Here is a 16837-nt window from a genome sequence, read left to right as displayed (position 1 = left end):
ATCAATCAGGCTACAAGCATTTATTAAGCACCCACTATGTACCAGGTACTGTGCTTGACACTGGGGATACAATACAATGAATAAAACAATCTCTACTTGAACAGAACTTACATCCTAAAGATGGAAACCTGAATTAAGATGGATTGATAAACTTTAAAGTAAGGAAACCATTGAATTAGTAAATAAAACTAGGAGCTGGTTTGATGAAAAACCCTCCAATTGGTTAATTTGGTTAAAAAAGAAAGAAAGAAAAAAAGAAAAAAGTGTCAAAAATGAAAGGGATGAATTCATCACCAATGAAGAAGAAATTTAAAAAAATTATTAGGAGCTATTTTGCCCAATTATATACCAGTAAACCTGCTGCCAATCTAAGAGAAATGGACAAATATTTACAAAAATATAAATCGCTCATATTAACAGAGGAGAAAATGGAATAATTAAATAACCCCATTTTAGAAAAAGAATTTGAACAAGCCATCAATGCACTACCTAATAAAAAAGCCTCAGAGTCAGATGGAATCACAAGTAAATTCTACCAAACATTTCAAGAACAACTGATTCCAGGACTATATAAACTATTTGAAAAAATAGGCAAAGGAGTTCTACCAAATTTTTATGACACAAATATAGTGCTGATACCTAAATCAGGAAGAGTGAAAACAGAGAAAGAAAATGACAGGGTCAATTTCTCTAATGAATATTGATACAAACATTTTAAATAAAATACTAACAAGGAGATAACAACATACACTATGACCAGGTGGGATTTATGCTAGGTGTACAGAGTTGGTTCATTATTAGGAAAACTATCAGTATAATTGACTGTATCAATAATAAAACCAATAGAAATCATATGATTATCTCAATAGATGCAGAAAAAGCTTTCAATAAAATACAATGCCCATTCCTATTTTTTTAAACGTAGAGAAAATAGGAATAAATGGAGTTTTCCTTAAAATGATAAATATTATCTATTTAAAACCATCAGAAAGCATTATCTATAAAGCACTAAGCTAGAAGCCTTTTTAATAAGGTCAGGGGTAAAGCTAGGACTCCCATTATCACCACTATTGTTCAATATTATGATAAAAATGTTAGCTATAGCAATAAGAGAAGAAAAAGAAATTGAAAGAATTAGAATAGGCAATGAGGAAACAAAGTTATCACTCTTTGCAGATGATATATGGTATACTTACAGAATCAATCAAAAACTAGTTGAAATAATCATCAACTTTAACAAAGTTTCAGGATATAAAATAAACCCACATAAATCATCAGGATTTCTATATATTACCAACAAAGTCCAGCAGCAATAGATAGAAAGAGAAATTCCAATTAAAATAACTAAACAACATAAAATATTTGGGAGTCTACCTGCTAAAACAAACCCAGGAACTATATGAACATAATTAAGAAACACTTTTCACACAAATAGATCCAAATGGTTGGGAAAATACCAATTATTAAAGGAGAGGCCAAGTCAATATAATAAAAATGACAATTCTACTTAAATTAATTTTTTTTTATTCAGTGCCATACAATCAAACTGCCAAAAATTATTTTATAGAGCTAGAAAAAATAATAACAAAATTGATCTGAAAGAACAAAAGGTCAAGACTATAAAGGGAATTAATGGATAAAAAAAGCGAAGGAAGGTGACCTAGCCACCAGATCTCAAACTGTATAATGAATTAGTAATCATCAAAACAATCTGATATTGACTAAGAAATAGATTGGTGGATCAATGGAATGGATTAGGTACACAAGACATAGTAGTAAATGACCATAGTAATCTAGTATTTGATAAACCCAAGGACCCCAGCTTTTGGGACAAGAACTCTACTTGACAAAAAACTGCTGGGTAAACTTAAAAACAGTATGCCAGAAACTAGGTATAAATCAATATCTTACACTGTATACCAAGAGAAGGGCAACATATATACATGATTTAGACATTAAGAATGATATCATAAACAAATAAAGGCCTCATTTCTTAAATATATGGAGAACTGCATCAAGTTTATAAGACTATAAATCATTTCCCATTGATACATGGGCAAAGGATATGAACACAGTTTTCAGATGAATAAATCAAAACTGTCCATAATCATATGAAAAATGCTCTAAATTATTATTGATTAGAGAAGTGCAAATTAAAACAACTCTGAGGTGCCACCTCACACCTATCAGATTGGCTAATATGATAGAAAAGGAAAGTAATAAATGTTGGAGGGGATGTGGGAAAATTGGGAAACTAATACACTGTTGGTGGAATTTTGAATTGATCCAATCATTTTGGAGAGCAATTTGGAACTATGCCCAAAGGTCTATGAAACTGTGCATACTCTTTGACCAAGCAATGTCACTACTAGGTACCAAAATGATAAAAAAAAAAAAAAAAAGGAAAGACCCATTCAATACAAAAATATTTATAAGAACTCTTTTTGTGGTGACAAAGAATTGGAAACTGAGGGAATGCCCATCAATAAAGGAGTGGCTGAACAAGTTGTAGTATGTAATTGTAATGGAATACTATTATGCTATAAGAAATGATGAGCAGACAGATTTCAGGAAAACTTGGAAAGACACAAAATGATAAAAGTGGAATAAGCAGAACCAGGAGAATATTATACAGAGTAATAGCAATATTATATGAAGATCAACTGTGAATGACTCAGCTCTTCTCAGCAATACAATAATACAAGATAATTTCAAAGGACTCATGAAGAGTTGATGAAATCTGAATGCATATAAAAGCATACTACTTTTTTCTATCGTTATTTTTTGTGTTTTTTCTTTTGGGTCTGTTTCTTCTTTCAAAACATAATTAATATAGAAATATATTTTGCATGACTATACATATATAACATATCAAATTGCTTACTGTCTCAGGGAGGGAATAGGGGAAGGAAGAAGGGAGAGAATTTGGAACTCAATTTTTTTTTAAAAAATGAATGTTAAAAATTATCTTTACATGTAATTGAGGAAATATAAAATATCATACAAAAAGAATTGTGGGAAGCACATCTGTAGGGGATTGAAGCTATGGTGTTAGGATTGCAGACTCACAAGGTTATCCCAAGAACCACAGGTAGCAGCTGCACTCTGGGTTTCTCCTCTTCACTTTGGCGTGCCAAGTTGAGGGAGTAGTCTAGACGGAAGTTACATAACCATTATTATTCACTGGATTTGCTTCAAGAGGAATTAGAGGAGTCCTTGGGAGGATTTAGGGGAAATTATTTGAAAAGATAGAGTTCCACCTACATATTCTTTATACTAACCTCCTTTAGAAGCTAATCAGACAATGATATAGTAGCTTAAATGCTGGACAATGAAAAAAGATCTGAATTGAAATCTTGCCTCTGACCCTTAATAGCTAAGTGTCATTTCTTCTTTCTATCAATTTCCTCATCTGTAAAATGGGAGTAATAATACCTGTAGCAGTATTACCATGCCTACCATGTGGTTATTACAAGACTTAAATGAGTTAGTGTATGTCAACCACATTGTAAACTTTAATTTTTATTATTATTACCATTATTTTACCACTATTACTTCTGTGTGAAAAGCATGATACTAGACACTATGGAAAGTTACAAAGAATTAGGTCAGAGAAGAAAGGTGGTATATCCACATTAAAACTATAACATAACGCCTTGAACAACAATATACAGGATAAGAACAAGCACTATATTTACAATTGTGCCAGACTGGACCAGAGCTCAGGGTTTTAGATGCTAAGCTTCCCATGGTTAAACATATTTGGTCTGGTAAACCTTCTTAGAGAGAAATTTTTTTTAAAAAAATTAATTTTTATTAATTTCTTTTTTTCATATCAATTGCGTTTCCCAATATATCTCTCCCACTTTCTCCTCCCAGAGAGTTATCTTAAACTTCAAATGAAAACCTTTTTAAAAAAAGAAAACCAAACAACATATAAAAAGCAAACAAACAAAAAATCTGACATTACATTTTATTTCATACCTACATTCCCTTACTTCTGTAAAGAAGGTAGGAGGGATGTTTGTGTGACATTTTGTATCTCTTTTTGGGGGGCAAAGATTCATTATTATCATTTTGCAACACTTCATTTCTTTTATTTTGTCTTTTCTTTCCATTTAAATTGTAATCACTATGTATATTGTTTTCCTGGTTCTGCTTATTTCATTTTGTATCAGTTCATGTAAGTCTTCCTATGCTAGAAAAGGCCTAAGGAGGGGAAGAGCAGGGTTCAGCAGACAGTATTAAAGAATGCTATGAAAAATGGATGGTTTAGAGGCAACAAAGAATAAGATATAAGGGTACTTGATTTGAACAAAATTTGAAAATTGGAGCAGAGAAGATGAGAGAAGTTAAATGAATGGAAGAGAAAAGTGGTAAAGGATCTTGAAGCAAAGGATCAGGTCAGGGGCAACTTATAGACAATCCCTGTTGAAATTAGATGCTAGAGGAGTTCATGGTTTCAGGCAATTTGGAATTACACTAAGAATATGACTAGGATGTCCATCATTTTTACTTGTCAAAGGTAGAAAGAAAGGAACTGTAAACACAAATAGTTATAGCAGCACTTTTTGTAGTAGCAAAGAACTAGAAACAAAGTCAGTATCCAATGACTGGGGAATGGATAAATACATTTTGATACTTGAATGTGATAGAATATTACTGCCATTAGAAATGAATATGATCCCCAATTGATAAATGGTCAAATGATATGAACAGGCAATTTTCAGAGAAAGAAATTAAAGATATCTATAAGCACATGAAGAAATGCTCTAAATCACTACTGATTAGAGGAATGCAAATAAAACAACTCTGAGGTACCACATCTCACCAGTCAGATTGGCTAACATGACAAAACAGGAAAATGACAAATGCTAGAGAGGATGTGGGCAAATTAGAACACTAATGCATTGCTGGTGGAGTTGTGAACTGATCCAGCCTTTCTGGAGAGCAATCTGGAATACTGCCCAAAGGGCTATACATACTTTCATATCCTTTGACCCAGCAATACCGCTCCTAGGGTTATATCCCAAAGAGAGCATAGAAGTGGGAGGAAGACCCATATGTACAAAAATGTTTATAGCAGCTCTTTTTGTGGTGGTGTAATGCCAAGCAAAGGCAACTTCCCAAGGTTCGAAATACCAGCATAGGTGCTCTCCATTTTATTCAGTGAAAAATTAAGAACAGAGAAAATCAAAATATGACATCATTCAAAATACAGCATTTACCAAGCACAATTCAATAATCTCCAAGTACTACCCCACCCCTGGACATTACATTAATTTAATCAATCACAAAGTCCCTCTTCTAAATACTACTCCACCCCTAGGCTGTATCTTCATTTAGTCCATCACAAAGCCCCTCTTCTCAAATGGAGATTAGTTTCCAATCATAAGTTAAGTACATTCATTTGTTTGATCACAGAGCACAAAAAGTCAAAAGTTCCCCACCCTTGGATTACAACTGAATAGGCCATCTGCCCCAGAGTTACAACAAGCATAAACACAGCATTTAATACCCAAAGAGAGGTCTTTTCTTCATCTTGACCCGAGGCAAGTTCTCAGCAATCTTTGTTCCTGGGGAGACAAAGCTTAGCAAGGCCACAAGATACATTGCCAGTGTCTTCATTAATTCATTCTCTGTCTGCAGAACAGTCTCAGGAGCTCTGAACCAACAGAAAGTTTCCAAGACCTCTGCAACAACAGGACTGTCTTTCACCAGTGGACAAATCTGGCAAAACAACATCAAAACAGACAGACAAAGTACCAGCATAACAGCCATGTCTCCTCAGTCCTTGGCTCTGGGTGGCAGCTCTCAAAAGTCCTGGGCAATTCAAACTGGCCCTCAGCAATCCTCTCAGTCTCTCTGCCTCCAATATGCTGCTTCCAAAAAGTTCTTCTGCCTCTCTCTTTTCTTGTGTCTCTCTAAATTTACGTCACCAGCTCCTCCCAGTTTAGCCCTCTCTTTTCATGTCAACAAGTCCATCCCACAAGTGGGATTCACAAGCTCTGGGTTTTAATACACTCAAACCAAAAACCAAGCCAATACAGGGGGATCTTTAAATTCAATTACTATTACAGGTGGCAAAGAATTGGAAATTAAGGATGTGCCCATCAATTGGGGAATGGCTGAACAAGTTGTGGTATATGCATGTTATAGAATACTATTGTGCTATAAGAAAAGAGGAGCAGACGGTGTTCATATTTACCTGGAGAGGCTTATACAAACTGATGCTGAGTGAGAAGAGTAGAACCAGGAGAAATTTGTACACAATTACAGACACAACGTATGTGTGATGACCAACTTTGATAGACTGGATTCTTCTAAGCAATGCAGTGATATAAGTCAATCCCAAAAAGACTCATGATGGAGAGAAATGTGTGCATCCAGAGAAAGAACTAGAAAGAACTGAGTTTATATCCAGATGGAAGCAAAATACCTGATCTTTTTCCTTTTCTTGTTTTCTTTTATGTCCTCTTTACCATTTTTCATTCCATCTGATACAATCCATCTTTATAACCTGACTAATGTATAATGTGAAAGTATTTACAGATCCTATACTTGACTATATGCCGCCATGGGGGAGAGGGAAGGAGGGGGACAAAATGTGAAACTCAAGGAATTGTGGAATTGAATCCTATAAACTAAAAGGAAACAAACAAATTAATTTAAAAAAATTAAAATAAAAAAATGAATATGAAAAATATAGGGAGGCATATATAAGGTAAGCCTTGTATGTGCATATGAAGTACACAGAACCAGAAAAACAGCATACACAGTTGTGATCACAATTAAAGTGGAAAGAATAACTGCCATCACCACCCCCCAAAATGAAATTAAGTTCAGTATAATTATAATGACCAAGCTTGGCCTCAAAAAAGAGACATAAGAGTGTACTTCCTTTTCTTGGCAGAGGTGGGAGATTATGAGTGTGGAACACTACCATAAGGTTAGTTTTGCCAAACTGCTTTCCTCTCATCCCTTTCTTATATTTGCTATAAGAGATTCTTCTCAGAGAGGGGATGGAGGTAGGACTTATCTGGACAATGAAAGAGATATAAAAGCAAAAGATAGTAATTAAAAAAAATTAAAAATAACAACACAGGGATATTTAAAATAGACCGTTGAGAGATATATGGGCCCCAGGTGTGGTGTATTACTATTACTCTAGTGTTTCTAGGATAGATGTGGGTATGTTGGCCTGCTTGGAACCCTGTTCTTGGTACTGAATTATCAGAGGGGAAGGAGTAACTTTATTGGTTGCCTCCATGCTGCTTGACAACTCACCCAGTCAAAGACACTGGCTTTTACTGAGGCCCCATATCTAGTGAAATTCCTGGAAACAATTCTGACAAAGACAGTCAAAACAACCACCTTCAAGCCTGACACCCTCAAAACACTAAATAACCTGAGTTTGGGCTTCCTACTCATAGTCCCTCCTTCACTGCTTTGATGTTTAACAAATGTGTGCCTTGCAAACAGTATTTTTTTAAAAGTATATTGAATTGGTGCAATTTAGAATCCCACATTGTTACCACCTTCCCCCCCCCCCATTTGTGTGAAAGAAAAACACAACAATTAGGGCCCTAGAGATTCAGAAACATATTTGATTCTAGTTGTGCTGCTACAGAAAAAATATAGACCAGCAAGAATGCCTTTTGTTGATGGAACTCCACATAACTAGTTTGTGAAGTCTATTCCATTTTACTAGATAGCTCTTTCAACTTGGACACTGAATGATGTTGTGAATTTGTTTGAGAGTGGTGGGTTTGTAACCATAAGTATAATGAGCATTTTAAACTTCTGGAACAAGAAAAAGCAACAAGAACAGTACTCTTGAATTGATTTTTAGAGAAAAATTCAGTGGAGCTAGAAAGTTGGTCTTGTAGTGGGAAGACAAAAGCTTTAGGTTACTAAGAGGTTGGTGATGGGAAAGTTGAAAACTTGGTACTAACCTCCCCCCCCCCTTTTTTTTTACTGCCTGGTGAAGGAGTACAAATGATGTTAATGTCCTTTAAATTTTAGTTTCCTGGTAAAAGCCTCAGTTGCCCCACCCCAGTAAGGTTAAAAGTCAAGTAAGAATGAAAAGGGGAATCATTTTGAGAAAATAGCCTTTTTTAAAAACAGTCCAAACTTAAAAAAAAAACATTTAAAATCTTAAACTAAATTGAACTAGAATCTTTGATAATTTAAAAACATTTGAACTCTTTCTTCAGATTTTGCACTCCAGTGTTGTGTCTGAATACTTCATTCTTATTTATAAAGCGAAGAACTGTAGACAGCTGCATTCCTTTGCTGGAATGCCATATGGTTTAATCCAAGCCATATGCAACAAGGCAAAAGTAAAGTGTCGGCAGCCATCCTTCTTCTGAGTAGAGGAAAAAACAAGTTATAATATACCCTGTCAGCATACAGGATTCTATACTGCACTCTGTATTTCCTACTGGGGAAACGAGAAGCACATTATAAGAGAATATTGGAATGTGCAGAATAAGGCAATCTCCCTTCCTCCTTTCCATGATTGACACTAGGTAACAGGAAATATTGAATAGCGCTTCCCTCACTTCATAGGGAACAGTATGAACACCCTGCCAACTTTTTCTTTTTAAATCCTATAATCCTTTGTATCTTCTCAAAAGTCTTACTCTGACACCTCATTATGGTGTGAAAGAGTTCTTAGTGGCTAGGCCAGTGGAGCAGAAGCCCTGGTAGAGTCTAATAAACTGGAAAAGCTTCAAATACCACTCCAGTTATAAACACTCTGTGTTGTCTGAGGACTGACCAGTCTAACTACTTAAGGAAAGATTTGTTGCCAGAATTTTGGCCCCAATATGATGATTTTTTTCTTGACTGCAGAGACCCACCTATGAAGGAATAATGGAAAGATATGATTAAGAATCACATAGGATGAGAAAGCATGGCAGGGTTGTGATCTGAATGAACTGAAGAAGAATCCACACCCAATGAGGTCATAGATTCATCAAACTCTTAAAATGTACTTTGATACTGTAATTTGAAATTAAACTAGCCAAGTCAAGCCCTTTGTAATGAAGTGAGACAATATTTAAAAATCAGAGTAACTTCAATCATGTATGCACTTTATCCAAGATAGGACTATTTACCTAAGGTAAGAAAAGCAGCTCTCTCTATACAGGAGAAGGCTAAGAGCACTGGCTGCTACCAGGAAGCTCTTTCCAATCCCCTTTTGGTTCCTTATTTGGTACTGTAATCTTCCTCCTTCACCTTCCTCCTACAACTCTACCTCTCTTTCCCATAGGCTGACTTTCTTTGCAGTCTCTTCCTCCTTGTACCACCACCCTTTTCCTTTCCTTGTTGCCCATTTGACTCTAGTGCACCCCTAGACACATTTTTTTTCTTCCATTTTTGGAATTGGCCATATAAATTCACTTTAATTCAGCAAGTACTTAGCATCTATTATGTCAAAATATCTAAGAAAGGAAAATATATTAATTCTAGTTTATATAGGAAGATTGTTTTCTTTTTCTAAATACTGGAATAGACTTCAGACTTTAGAGAACAGGTCTTTCATACTACATACTGTATAGCAGGGGCTTTTTTGACCAAGTTGTGCAGAAACCTAGATTCCTTCATGGAAGCTTGCTAAAATACTATTGGGTATTTTGCATACACATATGTATTTGGTCTAGCCCTCTGATTGGCTGTCTCTTGTGGAAAACTCCCAGCGTTAAATCTCCTTTCTCTCATATAGCTCTATAACTCAGTTTTAGAGGGATGCCTGGAACATTGAGAAGCTGGTATATGTCAGAGACAGGTTTTCTCAACTCAAAGACAGGCCATTATACTGTGATGCTTTTCTTACATATATTACTATTACTAATAATTTAATCCAAGCAAAGTCTAATTTCAGCTAATGGAGCTTGAAATATGCGTGGGCAAAGCAGCACAAATCCCACTTTCAAGTCAATTTTTGAAGATGATCGAATAAGTGGGCAACTAGATGGTACTGATAATCTAGATATACAGATAGAGCACTGGGCTTGGAATCAGGAAGACTCATCTTCCTTAATTCAAATCTGACTTTAGACACTTTTTATCTGGCTTAAGTCACTTAACCCTGTTTACTTCAATTTCCTCATCTGTAAAATGATCTGGAGAAGGAAATGGCAAACCACTCCAGTATCTTTACCAAGAGGAATCCAAATGGGGTCACAAAAAGTCGGATGTGACTGAAAAACACATGAAATATAAAGCATTTTGCAAACTTTTCAAGTGCTCTACATATGTGAGCTGCTAGGGTTGCTCTGTTGCCTTCAATACTTCAGAAGACCTGCATTTTCAGAGCTTCTAGTCTTCCCTACATTGATAGCCATCTCCAATGCTTCTGATCCTTGGTAGAGCATTCAAGGACTTGATGGGGTCAAACAATCCATCACGTGAGAGCTGACCTGGTTTGGAAGAACCCCAGGTCACCTCCAAGACACTCAGAGGCCTATGACTGAGGTGGTGAAGCTTTGGGGGAGAAATGGTTACTGTTTTTTCAAAGTCTTACTTAACCTGGATCATAGATCATAAAGTTGGAATATATTGTTTTGTTGTTGTTTGTTTTTGTCTGAAAGTTCCTTGTCTTTAAAAAAGTCCCCAGAACCCTGGGCACAGAAGAGGTGTCTGTAGAGGCAGTAACAAACAGGCATACCACACCACCGGACCAAGCACCACTTTCGCATTTCCAGATGCTGTATAGAAAGTTCCCCAGTCTTCCATGCTCTGTCAGCTCCTTTTCATTGTCCATTCCCCATGCCCCAGAGAACTCCAAAGAGAATGAACTTTGCTGGGCATAAGCAGGTGGTAACCACTGCATCTGGGGCCCCAGTAGCCCTCGAGTCCCTTTGGGCCACTCCTTGGGCTTAGGGAAGGTTTCTCCAGCCTGCTTCGGTTAAAGCCAACGCAAGCAGCTGTTTGGATCACTGAGTGCAGTGGCTCCCAGAATAGGTCAGGTTGGTCAGCCTCCAGCCACTAGTTCCCAGCGCCCCACTGGGGTGGGCTCCCCCTCCCTAGTCAGGCTGCATGCGACCCCACCTTCTTACTCTAGTCCAGCCCTGGTCAGGACTAGGGAAGGAAAAAGGTCAGAGTTGGGGGGGGGGGGCGGAGCCAAGAGAGGAGGCCCGTTTTAGGGGAGGGTCAGTCTGTAGGTCTGTCCACATCTGGCGCTGCTGGAATTTCCACTCCCTTTCAAGGATTTCAGCTGAATGGTTCCCGCTGCTTCTCGAGTCACGTGAAACAGCGATTAAGTCTCCAGTTCTCAGCCCGACCTAGCCTCTCCTCAGTTTTCTAGCCGGATTCACTTTTTCGTGGCTGCAGATTTGGATGCGCCTTCTCAATCGAGCCCAAGCAAAGAGCCCGGGAGCACCTTCCAATAGCCTCCGTTAGCTGCAAGCACCTTGGGTCGCTGTTCAGTTTCCTGCACTTTCCTTTACTTCCCCAGACTCAAGGCAGGCTTTCGCTTCAGTGGCCAGAGGTGTCCACTTCAGTCTGGCTGAAGCACGAAATTTATTGACATGCCTGGCACCACAGAAGAATTGGAAGCGAGTAACGAGGCCCCCCCAGCCGGGGAAGGCAGCTCAGACAAGATTAGCCCGGAGCTAGAGCAGCCCACAGAAGAGGTAAAGACCAGGCAGGGAATGGGGTGGGGAGACTGGCGGTAGGAGGATGCTGCTCGGGAGGGCGCCTCTGTTTATATTAACGCGGGCTGGGGGGACCTTTGCGTTTTCCCGGTACCTCTCCCCTTACTTCTCCCCTTACTTCTCCATTCCACTTAAGTAGAGAAACAGAGGTTGTTAAGGGGTTGTCTTACATTTCTAATAATCTTACACCCTTCTCTCTTTAGGAAGATCCTGCTGAAGTAGCAAAGGGGCTTAGAACTGTTCTCACTACTTGTTCACAAGCTCCAATCTCTACCCTTTTCCCTAATCCTTTCCTGAGATAGAGTGTATTTTTTAAAATTTTCTATTCAGATCGCAAACAACGTGTTTCTAAAGGTTTATATAGGGCTGGTGGACTTACTCTTCTGTGTTTTGATCCTTTACTCTTCAAAAGATTTAGTATAAATTCAAAACAATGAGTAGATGCATCTAGGGCTTGGAGTTATTTGGGGCTTTACTTGGGAGGAGTCGAAGGAGAGACAAACTTCCAAGTTGACGCTGTGTACCTAGGTCCGCATTATTCACTACCACTCTAGGGTACAGGACATTCAGCATAGGCTAACGCAATTTGGCTCACCTCTCCTACTTACTACCTTACTTCAGACAAGTGGTTTTTTCTTTATTGGACTTAGTTTCCCCACAAGTAAAATCGGGCATTAGACAAATTGTTCTTTGCAGGTTCCATCCATCTCCAAATCCTCTGAACTCAGGGAAAAGTTCTTTTGACAAAGTTAAATGCTGTTTCTGTGTTTGAACTGATCTTCATCCAATCATCTCACCCTCTACCTTTTAAGCACGCTTCTTCCATCCCTTAGTTGCAGGTGGAGCGCTGATGTTTCAAATGAGGGGGAGTGACTTGGAAGCCCATACCGTAAATTGGGAACCCAGCCTATATGTGGACTATCCTGGGAATGTTTACCCTGTTCTCAGCTTTGAGTTGTTACTCCTACTTATTTTTTGTTAGCCTAGTTCACTGCAGTGAATCCACATCATTGCTTCCTGGACTCTTTATGCTGTGATTATCAAAACCAGACTTGGAAACAACAGGGCAACATGGCTAGGATTGCAGCTAAATCCAGGAATACTTTATAGATTATGATTGCAAAGAAAACTCTCTCTCTCTGTCTCTGTCTCTCTGTCGATTCCTCCCCTCCATCTAGAAAAGGGATCTTAGTTTACACTTACAGTCTGATGAACCAAACCCAACACTTATACCACCTTTTCTTTACTATTTCAAGGAAAATTGGGGGAGGTGGGGGAAGAGGTGACTTCCTAGGATGTGGCCTCTAGTTTGGGGCATTTCCTGTTCTCTTTGGATGTTTTTGTACTGTTCCCCCTCCCCCCAAGATTCACAACTTCCAAACAGCTGTTTCATTTGTCCCTTGTTCAATTGTGCTCAACTCTTTTGATCCTGCAAACCATATTGTCCATGAAGTTTTCTTGGCATTTTTTTCTAGAGTGGTTTGGCATTTCCTTCTTCAGGGGATCAAGGCAAACAGAGATCAAGTGACTTGCCCAGGATCATACAGCTAGTTAAGTCTCTGACATTAAATTTTAACTCAGGTCTTCCTGACTCTAGGCCCAGTCCTTGGAAAGAAGTAAAAACAGAATTATAGATGTGGAGCTAAAAGGGATCTTATCAACTAGTCCAACCTTTTCATTTTACAGATGAGGAGACAGAAGGATAGAAGCATGAATTAGCTTACTGAAGGTCACTAAACTGGTAAATAAGAGGATGTGAACTCAGAGGCACCTGATGTCCAAGCTAGTATTTTGTCCACTATATCACACTGCTTCTCCTTTTTATTATTTTTTTTTTGTTTTTTTTGGAGGGGGTAGGACAGGGCCATTGGGGTTAAGTGACTTGCCCAAGGTCACATGGCTAGTAAGTGTTAAGTATCTGAGGTTGGATTTGAACTTGGGTCCTCCTGGTCCAGTGCTCTATTCACTGCACCACCTAGCTGTCCCGTGCTTCTACTTTTTTAAACTTTCAGTCCTCTAAGCTTCAACTGCTGAGAGGTCTATTTGCCATCTGGAAATCTAGACATCCTTGATACATTTGGCTTCTATGTGATTCTGAAGCAAGTTAAAAACAGGTCATCTAGACAGTTCACACCTCTGCCATGGTTGTTGGTCAGCTTGGAGGGACCGTTCTTCTTGGATTATGGGGGAGGGAGACTGAATGTAGTTATTTCCAGAGGAGGAGTATGGGAAAAGTTAGTAAAGATTAGTAGTGTGATCTAGTGGTAAGAATGCTCGATAGGAAATGGGGATACCTAGTTTCTTGTCCTGAGATATGCTGTAGTCTAGGCATGTGACTTTAAATGAGGGATTTTATCTCTCTGAACCGTAGTTTCTTCCTCTGTAGAATGAGAGGGGTTAAACGAAATGATCTTCAAGAGTCTAAAATACCATGATGCCAAATATTTAAAATTGTTTTAAGGTATTTTTAACCAAGATTTTAAAAAATTTTGACTGAAAGTCACAGGGTATAGCTTTTGTAACATGTAATAACCAAGGAAAGTATTTCAGAACCTTCAGAGCCAGAAGTGCTGAGAAGGCTGAACACAGTGCTGGTAAGTCACAAATTCCAATAATTTTCATATCTATTCTGACCTTTGTTTCTTTCTTACCCTATCCTCCCAAAATTTTTCTGTGACATTGGTGGAAAACAATCATCTGCACCTGAACATCAGCTGATTCTATCTTAAGGAGGTTCTTTTTTTTTCTTTAACTAGATAACAAGTGAACTTGAATCTAGAAGGTTACTAATTAAGTCATTAAAGAAGCTGGCATAGGGGTAGTATGTAGACAAGTACCTTCTCCTGCACAGACTCTGACCTAGAAAAGCTATAATCTGTTTACTTCAATGTTAGATTTGCACAATTTTACAAGGAGTAAGAAAAAAAACTTTCATTCAAATCAACAAATGCTTATTGAATACCAATTATTGTAGTAGGTAGGTGGTACAAGGTATATAGAGTGCTGGGCTTAGACTCAGAAGAACTTTAATTCAAATCCTGCCTCAGACACTTAATTAGCTGCATGACCCTGGGTAAGTAACTTGACCTCAGTCTTCCTCTGTTTTCTCATCTGTAAATGATGATAATAACACCTGCCTCCCAGGATTGTTAGGAGGATCAAATGAAATAACACACAGAAAGGGTTTTGCAAACCCAAAAGTGTTGTATAAATACTAGCCATTATTATTACTTGTGTGATCTCCAGCAAATCATTAATCTTTCTGAGATTTATTTTCCATACCAAGCTCAGAAAGCTCAAATTTATTTTGATTTGGGGCGGCTAGATGGCACAGAGCACTAGTCCTGGAGTCAGGAGGACCTGAGTTCGGATCCAGCCTCAGACACTTAACACAAAAAATAGCTGTGTGACCTTGGGCAAGTTGCTTAACCCCAATTTCCCTTCAAAAAGCAAAAAAAAATTATTTTGATTATCAGATTTTTATATCTATGTAGTGACCATATAATTAGCACTTTGTATACTTTCCTAGTCTCTAATTCCATGTATGTATACTTTATCACTTCCTTTTATCCTCCACACTCTTCTAGTGAAATTGGATTATTCACTATTCCTCAAACATGGCCAATGATCTTCTACCTCTGTCAGGGTCCTGTTACATGAACTGCCTTCCCATCTTCCATCTTTTTGTGTTAACACATTACAAAAAATCATAGCACAAGGCAATATGGCTTAGTGGATGAACTACTAGACTTGAAATAAAGCCTATGCAAAAATCCTACCTCCAAAACTTATTAGCTATGTAGACATGGACAGGACATTCAATTCTCTGAGACTCAGTTTTCATATCTGTAAAATGGGGACAGTAATGTCTATAACACCTGATTGACAGGGGTATTATGAAACTCAAGATGGTATGATGGTATAATGGTACAACCAAATATTATTATTATTATTATATGCAGCCTTCTCCTGCACTACTACTTAGCTCAAACAATGTTTATAGAGCAATACAGGGTTATGTTAGTAAATGTTTAACAATTGTGCTCTCCTGGGGGGAAAACCCCCCAAAACAAAGCCATATGCGTATACACTTTTATATTTAATCTGCATTATTAACAGTTTTTTTAAGTCTTGACAATTATAAAACAATAAACCAAGCTCTGATTTGTAGTAATTTTGGATTTCTGAGTGTAAATGTTCATACTGAAAATTTCACATTCTTGTAGCTCCCAAGAGCTAGCTCCAGCATAGCCCCACCCTTGCCGTGTTGTTGTGGCTTCTCGATCCACTTCGAGTCTCCATGGCTCTAATCTTGTGTGAGTGGCATTGTTGATGCTTTCTGAACACTTAGAAAATGCTTTTGGGATTCAAAGGCTGGTGGAAGAATCACACAATGAAAGACTCCACAGTAACACATCCCCACAAATACTCATCCAGCCTGTCCTTGAAAACTTCCCTGAGAAAGAACTCACCACCTCCAGAGTCAGCCAAATGCGTTTTGGGATAACTCTAATTATTAGCAAGTTTTTCTTGACGTCAACGTAAAATTTGTTTTTTTATCATTCCTATCGATTGTTCCTGGTTCTGTTCTCTGGAGCTGAATAGAAAATGTCTAATCCCTCTGCCCCATGAGACCACTTCATATTGAAGACAGCTATAATGTGCCCCTTGAGTGCTTCAACTGCTCTTCATGGGATATGAAATCAAGGCCAGTCACCATCGTAGTTGCCCTCCTGTGGACACTTTTCAGCTTGTTAACATCCATAAATTGTGGTGTACAGAAAAGAATGGTGCTCCCAAGAAAGTCTGATGCAGGTAGAATCTTGATGGACCATGTTGTGGAAGCTATGCTTCTTCACCCCACTCATGATCACATGAGCTTTTAGCAAAATTGCCACATTGTATTGTTGAATCATGTTGAGTTTGCAATCCATTGAACCCCCAGATCTTTGTTAGACCAACAGAAATCTGACCATGTCTCTTCTATCCCATACATGTAATTTTAAAAACCCTGAAATAGAAGAATTTGCATTTTTTTTTTACTGAATATTACCTTATTAGATTCAGCCCAATGCTCTCTGTTACGGTGCTTTTGGACTCTTATTATGCTATACTTAATGTAATCTCAGCCTCCCAAATTTGCGTCGTTTGCAATTATGATAAGATCTATATCT

General features: G+C 38.0%; 1 protein-coding gene across 3 annotated transcripts in view; it reads left to right on the top strand.

The window, feature by feature from the left end:
• Positions 1 to 11075: 11075 nt before the first annotated feature.
• Positions 11076 to 16837, top strand: part of LOC138151969 (two pore channel protein 2-like) — a 68504-nt gene continuing 62742 nt past the window's right edge. Inside the window, exon 1 of one of the 3 annotated variants that reach the window (XM_069075569.1) lies at positions 11076 to 11642. In XM_069075569.1, the coding sequence (XP_068931670.1) occupies positions 11538 to 11642 (105 nt within the window). In that variant the 5' untranslated portion in view covers positions 11076 to 11537. The remainder of the gene's footprint in view (positions 11643 to 16837) is intronic. The other 2 variants (XM_069075568.1, XM_069075570.1) reach the window with 2 other exon arrangements.

This window comes from Petaurus breviceps, unplaced genomic scaffold, assembly GCF_028583685.1.
Source record: "Petaurus breviceps papuanus isolate PSGF00001 unplaced genomic scaffold, PetGlider_PUasm1.0 90919, whole genome shotgun sequence".
NCBI classification, from domain to species: domain Eukaryota; kingdom Metazoa; phylum Chordata; class Mammalia; order Diprotodontia; family Petauridae; genus Petaurus; species Petaurus breviceps.
Note: the sequence above shows the minus strand (reverse complement) of the source record. Positions and strands in the feature narration are given on the sequence as shown.